Consider the following 10,805-nt stretch of genomic DNA (forward strand, 5'->3'; position numbering starts at 1 on the left):
TGACGAATTTTAATAACAGTTTTAAGAATAATTACATTTTTCTAGGAATTCCATTAAAATTGTATTAAAATTCAGCATTGAGTTTTATTATTTATAAAAATAATTGAATTACTAAAAAGAATTTTATTTACGAAAATAATTGAATCCCTGTAAAAATATTATTATTTATGAAAATAATTGAATTCTTGTGAAATTTTTATTATTTAATGAAAATAATTAAATGCTTGAGTTGAATTTTATTAAAAAATTTTTAAATGATTGAATTTTTTTTGGAAAATTTTATTAAAATAGCAAATATTCAAAATCATTGAATTGAGGAAAATTTTTGAAAATAATTGAATTTCGAAGAAGAATTTTATTATTTCTAAAAATAATTGAAATTTTGACGAGAATTTTTTTAAATTTTTGAACATAATTGAATTTCTGCGAAGAATTTTATTACTTTTGAAAATAATTGAATTTCTACAATCATTTGTAATTTCTCTAAAATTCTCCAAATTATATCGTACAATTTACGAACTTTTTGTCCCTCTTCTTTCAAAAAACGGACTTTTACAGACTTGAAGCAAATTTACGGACCTAAAATGCTATATCTGTCTTAATATATTAATTAATATTATTTAACTGATAGAATTCAATTTTTTTCATTACCATTTTATCTTAAATCTTTTTAAAATCTACTTCAAATGTTATTATTATCATCATCGAAACATAGATGTTATGAATTTTCGATGTCGATGTTTTTCTTTCGATGTCCCATCATTAAAATAAGTTTCAATAATTTTATTTGTCACTAATAGTGGTGTTTATTAATAAGAAATTTCAAATTTAAAGCTTTTGGATAATTAACTTTGATATATATTTTCTAAAATTTCTTATCTGTTTTCTTTTTTACTCTTTCTTCATGAAAGAAAACTTATTTATTTCCTTTTGTTTCAAAGCAAGAATTTATACGATTTGCCGGATAATTATGAAAAATTACTGTTGATATGCGTGAAAATATGTCTTTTTGATATTCTGAAACATATATTTATTCATGCAATAAAAGTTTATAAGTTATAAAACTACGGTCTTTAAAAGTGTTAATTTTATAGTCAATTTTATAGTTACATGCTAACCGTTTCGTCAAGAAAATTTCTACTTTTTTGTCACAGAAATGAAATATCATAGCAAATTTGAAATTCCATATTTTTAAATTCGGCCCATCAAATTAGCATTTTTGATTGCTTTAACTTCGAACTATTATTTGTTTAATAGCAATGACTTTTATTAGTTGAATCATAGGATTTAAAAATTAAATACATGTTTCCATTTCAATCATGATTTAAATCAAAATTTTACATGAAAATAATTAATAAATTTTAAATTCGATTTAGTGGAAGTATAAAGAATAAAATTTTCAACACTTTAAACAACTAAAAGTTGCATTTGAATAAAAATTACAATTTTCTATCAATAAGAAATAATTTAAGTAACATAATCCAATATTTAACAAATATTTCTTGACAAACAATTGTAATTTTTATTCAAATGCAACCTTTATTTGTTTAAATTGTTGGAAATTAAATTCTTTCTCCTTCTACTAGTACTCTTGTTTAAAGTTTTAAATTTAAAAGATAAAAAACTTATAAAAAAAAACCAATAAATATAAAGACTCTGTTAATTATGAATAAGGTATAGTAATTCATTTTTTTCAACATGTTCGGTGAAATAGTTTTTTAAAAAAAATAAAAGTTGCCATTCTTTGTTGCTTCTATATTATAAAATTAATTTAATCTTTTTTGGTATTTTAAAAAACAAACCATAATTTTTAACAGCTCTGTTTAATAAATTCTTTTTGGGACATAAATAAAGTGGTATATATGGTATATGAGTTTGAAGTCTGCAACGATTTTAAAAACGGAAACAAAAAAGTAATGCCATGATAAAAAAAGTAATGCCAAAATAATATACTTTATTTTGGCTATAAATTCAAGTCATTCAAGTTATTCGAGGACAACTGTCACATAAAAGAAAAGTAAGTTAATTTTCGTTTTTAAAAACGTGCACTACTCCAACCTCATTTTTATACTCAGAGTCGGCTAAGATTTCGTTTTCCTTTTCTTCATTTTTCATTAATAATTTGTTTCCCAAATCTAACTCATAAGTTTCAGCAGATAAACTTAAACATGTATAGAAAACTATACCAAAAAAATTAATCGAAATCTTCTTTCATAATTAATTGACAAGTCATTTCTGAATACCCATTATTTCACAGTTTTCTTAAAAGTATTAAATTGATACCAAAAATTTGACTCAATTTTTTATTTGATCCACACTTTTTGTATCAATTAGATACAATTTGATACTTTAGAGTTAACAGTCAAAATCTTTGTGGACACAAAGAAATAATCCTAATTTCTATCATTGGTAAGTTAGAACAAGTACAACCAACTTTTTCCAAATAGTGATTATTTAAAACAATACTAATATATAGATGCTAACAATTTGTATTTCAAACTAATAATAAATAGAACATTATTGGCTAATAAACCCACTATTATCTGATATTGTTGATAACTTAACAAACACAGTTTATAAATTTGCAAATTAATGAAAAAACTTTTAGAATTATTCATTATTATCTATACATAGCATTCACTGCTGCAATAAACAAGGAAACCAGATCTGCACGTAGTTCTTCATTACTTTCGAATTGTAATCGAGGGAAATCAACAAATAAAAACTCAAAAACAGTTGTCTGTTCGCTTTTAGCAGACTTTCAAGTTTTAAATGATCATTGGCATCAATTCTCCAACGTTTTTCAACAAACAAAAATAACCATTTTCCCTTCTCGATCGCGATTTAGAGAGTACGAGCAGCATTGCATTGCTCTTTTCATTATTTATTATATATGCTGTTCACTAAATAAACGATAATCTGACACTGAAACAGTTCTTATTTTTAATAGATTCGCTCCAATTGCTATAAGCTATAATCTGATTCACAATGATTCGAAATCTGATTTCGATTTAAATAACAAAAAAATGAATAAAAATAATTGTACAACTCACAGTATTATATTAATTCTTTAAATTTAGATTATCCTTGATCATTTTCTGTTTGCTCATTCCAATAAATTCTTTTTGACAAGATTAGAGTTTAAAATTTTTACTACAATTTAAAAACTCGGTATCTATATTATGTTTATTTATTATATATTTTTGGCGATACATGTTTTTTCTGTTTTAATATTAAAAATTAAACGTTCAACATGATGTTAATATTGATATAAGCGATTTGTTGCGAAGACAGTCTAATGCTATCTTTAAAAAAAAGAGATAAGCTTTTCAATTCGGTGTTCGAAACTGCGATATGTTTCTCTTAAATCTCCATCTGACAAAGATGAATTCATGAGATATTTTACAAATAATTTTTCAAAAATGCAATTTTAAAAGATTTTTAATTAAAATTTTTACGGTGGCGAAAACTATAGAAAAAATTGTAGAAAAATACAATTTTCAGAGACTAATTTTAACTGTAAAAATAACAAAGACAAAAAATCAACTAAATACTTTTTAAAGGCACCAAAATCTTTATCTTAATTACGATCTAGTTTTAAATATTTCTTAATTTGTCATAGGTATTAAAATTCAAGGGAATAATATTTTAAAGAAAGCCAAGTTTTCCAACATTTAAAGAAAAACAACACGATCAATAATAATTTAATTTTGAAAATTTTTAAGAAGATTTTATCACGAATTGTTTACACGTGTTTCAATGTGACGATAACAAAGGTGTGTGCGTTTCGGCCTTGATTCCACTATGAAATTTAACAGGCCACATGTGTAAGAAGTCAAGTTAAATACACCAGAAAAGAATTTGATTTATGGGCCACTTACTGTATAAATTTTAATGTACAAGATCGAGAAATAATGTCATTTATTGAATTAAAAATTCACCATAAAGTTATTATATCTGTATATTCATCATTATTATATTGAAAAATTAACAGTATTTTAATATTTTATTTCTTTTTTTAAATTATAATTTCAATACATGGAACGTATTTTAAGCTATATATACGTTAGTCAATCTGGAATTCGTTTAATCTAATTCTATCTCTGGGTAAGAAGTAGAAGTAGAAGTAGAAGAAGAAGAAGGTTCTCTTCGACTATTACATAAGAACTTTGGAGCATTTGCAGATGTGAAATTTTCACCTTTGGTAATAATTAAGAAGTCAAGTGCCATTTACAAATTCTCGATTGAGTGATAAATTATATTATTTTCAAGTGAAGATAGCATGACTTAAGGAATTTATTGCTATTAATAAACACGATGCGAGAAAAAACCTGCATTAATTTATTAATTTATTTCATTGAATGAATCATTAGACAAATGTTTAAAGATCATTTCTGACTACCACACACCTTAATAATCGATTCAAAAATAATAAAAATATGAAATGAAATTAAGAATACATAAGTAGATTAATACTGTTGTGAATAATGAAGTTACATTTGAATTTATTATACAGTGGTTGCCACAAAATTTTTTAAATTTTAATTACGTAAAGAAATGCTGCTTTAAAAATATTTATTTCAAAATTAAGTCCCAATTCAAGTTGTAGATATTTTTTCTGATTAGAATATTATAAATTTTCCACAGTAAAAAATTTAGATGAATAATAAATCTTTTTCCCCTAAAAAAAATACAGCAAACGTGCCAATGAGAGAGATATGATATCAACTTTAAAGAGTTTGCTCTAGTTGGAATTTGAAAAAAGAAACTGAGAGTGCACTCGTGAATAATTTTCAAGCTTGGTCAAGAGGTTCACAAGCCAATCGAAAACCAAGGTTGCAAGGTTGTAAAGCATGCAGCACATCATCGGATGAAGTAAAGGCAATCAAGAGAATGACTCTAAGAGGGAGTCGCCCTTATGTTTATTGCTCCAATGTATATAGCTAGAAAAAATCAATATCAAATCAACCATGTAATTGAAGTTCTTTCAGAGTATCCTTACACGAAATTGTTTGGTAATTTTCTCCTTTCATCTCTATACAAAATATGCCATATGTCTTTTTTTTTAAAAAAAAGTAAAAAACAAAAATTTATTCACAACTTTAATTACTTTCTTCATTCCGATATTCAGCTCTTTTTCTTCATCATGTGGATTGAAAAAAATAGGTCAAAAATAAGCAACTAAACAATGAATAGAACCTTCTATTTGTTTAAAACTAATTAAAATTCCGATTCTTAAAAATTGGAGTTGGAACCAAGAAATTATGACAAAGAACCTAAATAATTTTTTTTGTTTATAAAAATTCCAATCTGTCTTTATGTTAAAAAAAACTTGCAAATTCTATTTTTCAAAACGTGCGTAAAAGTTTCATTGAACTCAAAGTACAATAGTCGTCATTCTTTCTTATCTTCCGTCTGTTTTGCCTGAATGATTAAAGCGACGACTTCGGATGAGAGTCAGTGCAGCTACTATACAAACTTGACTGCACCAATATTGAATTTATTGGCTCTAGAGAAGAAGCTGTTGTTGCGGAAATAAAGTAGCTGCCAACTATAAATGAATTGAAAGAACGGAGTAATTATCCACAAGCGTTTTATTAAGAGAGTAGTATCACACCAATTACAAAACATCTCCTATGTATAAAATAACAACGTTCTTTTTATTTTAAAAAATAAACAATCGATGCTTTCTATGAAATGTACATTTGTTAAAAAAAAACAATTAACACTATTACCTATAGAAGAGTTTCTAAGAAAAGAGAAACAAAAACAATATACCTTTCTAGATAAGATTTTTTCCAGGTAATTTTAAGTTTAGAAAATACTAAATACTATACTATTATTAAGATTAATCAAAATGTGATGAAAAAAAACAGGTGTAACGGTATAACATTCAGTTGGAGAGTGTTTTCTAGTCTCTAAGGGAGAGGTAAGTCTGTTAATTGACACTGATTAAAGGAGATAATTGCCGGTGAATATGATTGCGTAAGGAAGACTTGTTTTTTTCATCATTAATCATCAGGGTTACCACAAAAATTTTATTTTGTTTTTTTTTATGTTTTTTCCTGATTTCCAGACAAAATTTTTACTTTCCCTGACCCTACAGAATATTCGGATTTACTCGAAAAATTATTAGATACTAAAAAAAATGTTCTATTACATCTAATTACGAATTTCTTTAATTGTAAAATTATTCGCAAACATCAATAACTAAATTTTTAAAAAAGTATTTAATTATTATTTTTCCATAGGAATTAAAATTCTTCAAAACATTCAAATTCAGACCTTTTTGAAATTCAATACCTTATAAAAATATTGTTACAAAACATGAAGATATCGATCACTCCGAGTCTTCGACTCGGAGTAATCAATCTCTTCATGCGTTTTGTAATAATTAAAGATGACCGAGTGATAAAATCATTATTTTATATTATAAGAATATTCTTATTGTAACTTCTTTAAAATTATTTTCATCATTTCAATTCAATTATCATTTTCGAATTTTTAACTAAAATTCTTCTTATTAAATCAATTATTTTTATAATCATTTTTGAAAAAGTTGTTTGAGAATTTTCAAATTCATTTGTTTGCAATTTAATTTTACAAAATTTCGATTATTCGGGAATTCTTCAATTGAATATATTATTAGAAAATAAAAACTTGAAATAATTTCAAAAAAATTCAATTAAACTTTTTCAAAAAATTAATTCTACAGAATTGTTATAGTAAAATGTATAGAAAATTCAAAATTTCAAAGATTTAAATTCGAAACCTTTTCAAAATTCAATTATTTCTAATAATTTATTTAATAAAGCATTTAATATTCAATTATTATTTAAAATTTTAACTAAAATTTAAATTTAAATCAATTTGATTTTAATTTAATTATAATTTATTTATTTAATTTTAATTTAATTTTAAAACAAAATCCTACGAGATTTCAATTATTTAAATACAAAAATAAAAAATTGAATAAATTATTGAATGTTTCTTGAAATTCAATTCTTATAAAGAATTTTATCAACAAATTTTAAAATAATATGAATTAATTAAGAGAATTTAATTCCTAACAATATTTTATTATTTAAAAAATAATTTAATTCCTGAAAAGTAGTTCAATATTTATGGAAATTATTGAACTATTGCGAAGAATTTTATAAACAAATTTTAAATTATTGATTTTTGTTTCGAAAAAATGTATAATAATTTCAAAAAATGATAAAAGAATTTTTAAAATTTCAATCATGTAAAATTAAAAAATTACAAACAATTGAAATTTGGTAAAATCTGTTTAAAATATAATTGAATTTTTGAAAAATATAAAAATATATTCCAATTTTTGAAGAGTTTTAATTATAAATATGAAAATGATTTCTTTAAAATTTTAATGAATCTAAAAAAGTAAATTTAAAAAATTTTAATTTATTTTTTTCGTCGATAGTTGAATCTTAAAAAATTATGATAAAACAATTATAAGAATTAGTTTTTTTAAAAATAGTATAATGTAACTTTTCGAAAATAATTGACTTTTGTAAAACAATTTTTGTACAATTTAATAAAAACTAATTAATTTTTTAAAGAATTTAATTTAAAAATTTTTAACTTGATTGTTTTTTTCAAAGCGTTAAAAATAATTTTGAACAATTGTAATGTTTGTATTATTTTTTTGTACCTATGTATTTGAATTTTCTGAAATATGTAATTGAGAAAAAATTGAAAATAATTGAATTTTAAAAAAATTAGAATGAAAAAATTGTAAGAATGACTTTTTTCAAAAATATTTTACTATAATTTTTAGAAAATAATTTTTATTGGTTTTCATTTTTCAATTTACACTTGAAGATTTTTCATTAAAATTTTCGAAAATACAATTATTTTCAAAATTTGCAATTAAAATTCTTTAAAAGTTGATTTTTAAAAATTGTATAATAAAATACTTGAAAAAAATCCATTTTTTTCACTTACGAATTTTACAAAAATTTCAATTATTCAAAATCTTTTTAATTGTTTATTTCGAAAATTTAATTTCAATTTGTTGAAGTATTTGGAAGAAAAGAGGAAAAAGTCGCAATTTTTGAAAATAAATCAAAAAAAGCAGTAAAATTATATTCGAGGCAGGTAATAATTGGATTCTTTGGACGAATTTTAATAAAATTTTTAAAAAGAAATTTGATTAAAATAATTGTATTAAAAATAATTGAAATTCTACAATGAGTTTTATTATTTATAAATTGAATTTCTAAAAAGATTTTTATTATTTATGAAAATAATTGAATTATTGCAGAACAATTTATAAAAAATTTGTAAATAATTGAATTCTTGTGAAATTTTCATTATTTATGAAAATAATTAAATGTTTGCGTAGAAATTTATTACAATTTTCTTAAAGAATTGAATTCTTTTGGAAAATTTTATTAAAAAAATTGAAATTTTGCTAAGAATTTTATACAAAATTTTTGAAAAATAATTGAATTTCGGAGAAGAATTTTATTATTTATAAAGATAATTGAAATTTTGACGAGAATTTTTTTTAAATTTTTGAACATAATAAATTGAAATTTTGCGAAGAATTTTAATACTTTTGAAAATAATTAAATTTCTACAATCATTTGTTACTTCTCCAAAATTCCATTTTTCAGTGTTTTTAACTAAAATTCTTTTACAAATCCATTATTTTTAGTAGATAATTAATTAAATAGGATATATTAAAAATTTAACTAATTTCAGAATAATTTTAATTATTAAAATTTTCAAAAATCTAAGTTCTAAGTAAATTCAACTCCTTTAAAATTCAATTAATTTTGAAATATTAAAATTATTATTCTTGAAAAATAAATTTATTTAAAGAGAAATTGTTGTCAGAAATAGAAAAAATGGAAGGGATTTTTTTTATCAGAATTCGTGGTAATATAATAGTTTATGGGTCAAACAAAAAAAGACTCCAAAATTCAGAATTTTCTTATGAATGCTAAGAGTTGAATTTTTTCCAGTACTTTCAATAAAAATCCATGACTTTTCCCAGGCCAATTCTACTTTCCCTGATTTTTTCCTGACCTATGGCAACCCTGATGAGGAAATAATTATAAAAGTAGGAGTGCATTTCAAATATCAAGAAACATAATTCGAGGAGGATTTTACTTTGGCTCAGAATTCGCTAAGGTTTCTTCAAAGATAATCCTCCCTTTTTTTTTTTTACTGAAAGGCCATCTGGCCATCCATAACGCTGACTCGAGGGGTGAATCAAGTGCAAAGTGTTTGCAAAGAGAATCGAACGATCGGTGCATGGGCTGTGAAGGAGGATACGGTCAGTGCAACGACGAGGAGTCGAGCCAAGCAGCCCAGCCCAAGCCGGCAAATGCAGGTCACGCTCAAATAGCGCGACACCAACGCGCTAAGGAAAAGCGCAACTACAAAATGAAAATGAAAAACAAAACTCCAAGACAAGAATGAGCCACCGTCGGCCAAGAAAACGTCAAATCAACGATACGACTAATTATAGGTATAGGAGGCGCGTTGCACCCTATTTCCCACCGTCTCGAAAACATTGGTCCGCCATCGAGAGCAGCAAAAATTTCACATTATAACCCACATGAAAAATCCAAGGCAAATACCGCTTGGAATCATTAAATCTGTCATCGTACTATTGTTACTGTTTACGGATAGACGTATGCAAATAGACAAATGTTGAGGCCACATATAATAAAGTGATGAATTCGGAGAAAAAGGTAACCGGCACCGCGAGAGGCAGAATTCAGCAGTAAATCACAAAATTCTACTCACCCATTTTTTCTCGATTGATGCTTTTCTTTTGCAAGCTATTTTCCTTCACTGAATTCTTGATTTACACTCGGTCAAACATATTACGTTTCCAATCGAGGCACTGAGATGCACTAATTAGTTTTCCTTCTGTTAGGAAAATGCGAAAAACCGAACAACTATCTGCAGAACAGCAAGTGCTTCTGCGAACATTGTGGATCATGGAGGTTATGCGCATGTGCACGATCGCTTTGACGAGTGCGCACGCGCCAAAACAGCAAGTGTATTTTGCGCGGGCTTCTTTGAATTCAAATTTCTTCCATTTATGAATAATAATTATTTATTTAAAATTCAACATCGGTCAAAATAGATGTCACGTACAATTAATCCATAAATCACATTCCAATTCCTGACTCCACTTGCAGTATAAATTACTTTGTTATGCAATTTATGTATTTCTTTACTGATAAAAATAAAAAAATTATTTATCTCTTTTATTTATTTAATACAGACGAGCTAACTATTAAATAATTTTATAAAGTTATAATTATAATAATTATTTAATAAATAAATTCTAACAAATATTTTAATATTTTTTTTAATTGTTAATAAACAAAAGTAATTAAAAAATATTTATTAATATTTAGCATAAATTAAATTTATTTAAATAATTAAATAATTAAATTAATTAATACAATATATTAATTTATTAATATATCGCGGTAATTATTTTATTCCTGAAATCGACCATAAAGAGTAAAAAAAAGTCGTTGATTCAAAGAACAAAAAAAAGGCGGAAAATATTTTAACTTTTTTCTTTGGCCGAATAAAAATTTCAATTTTAAGTTTATGTTAAATTTAATTCTTTCAAATAGATTTTTAATATTTTTTAACATTTTTCTTAGCAAAAAAATAATACGTCTACTTTTAAAAATTGTAATAAAATTTTAAAAAAAATATAATTTATATTAATATTAAATTTGACGAAATTACTTTTTATTGTTTAAATAAATAATAAAAATTATTTAAAATATTAAATAATTATAATT

General features: G+C 23.9%; 1 protein-coding gene across 1 annotated transcript in view; it reads right to left on the reverse strand.

The window, feature by feature from the left end:
* Positions 1 to 9,975, reverse strand: part of LOC122498829 (actin-binding LIM protein 2) — a 77,387-nt gene extending 67,412 nt beyond the window's left edge. Inside the window, exon 1 of the mRNA XM_043606778.1 lies at positions 9,781 to 9,975. Coding sequence (XP_043462713.1) covers positions 9,781 to 9,784 — 4 coding nt within the window. The 5' untranslated portion in view covers positions 9,785 to 9,975. The remainder of the gene's footprint in view (positions 1 to 9,780) is intronic.
* Positions 9,976 to 10,805: the final 830 nt, after the last annotated feature.

This window comes from Leptopilina heterotoma, unplaced genomic scaffold (genome assembly GCF_015476425.1).
Source record: "Leptopilina heterotoma isolate Lh14 unplaced genomic scaffold, ASM1547642v1 Lhet_16, whole genome shotgun sequence".
In the NCBI taxonomy this organism is placed as follows: domain Eukaryota; kingdom Metazoa; phylum Arthropoda; class Insecta; order Hymenoptera; family Figitidae; genus Leptopilina; species Leptopilina heterotoma.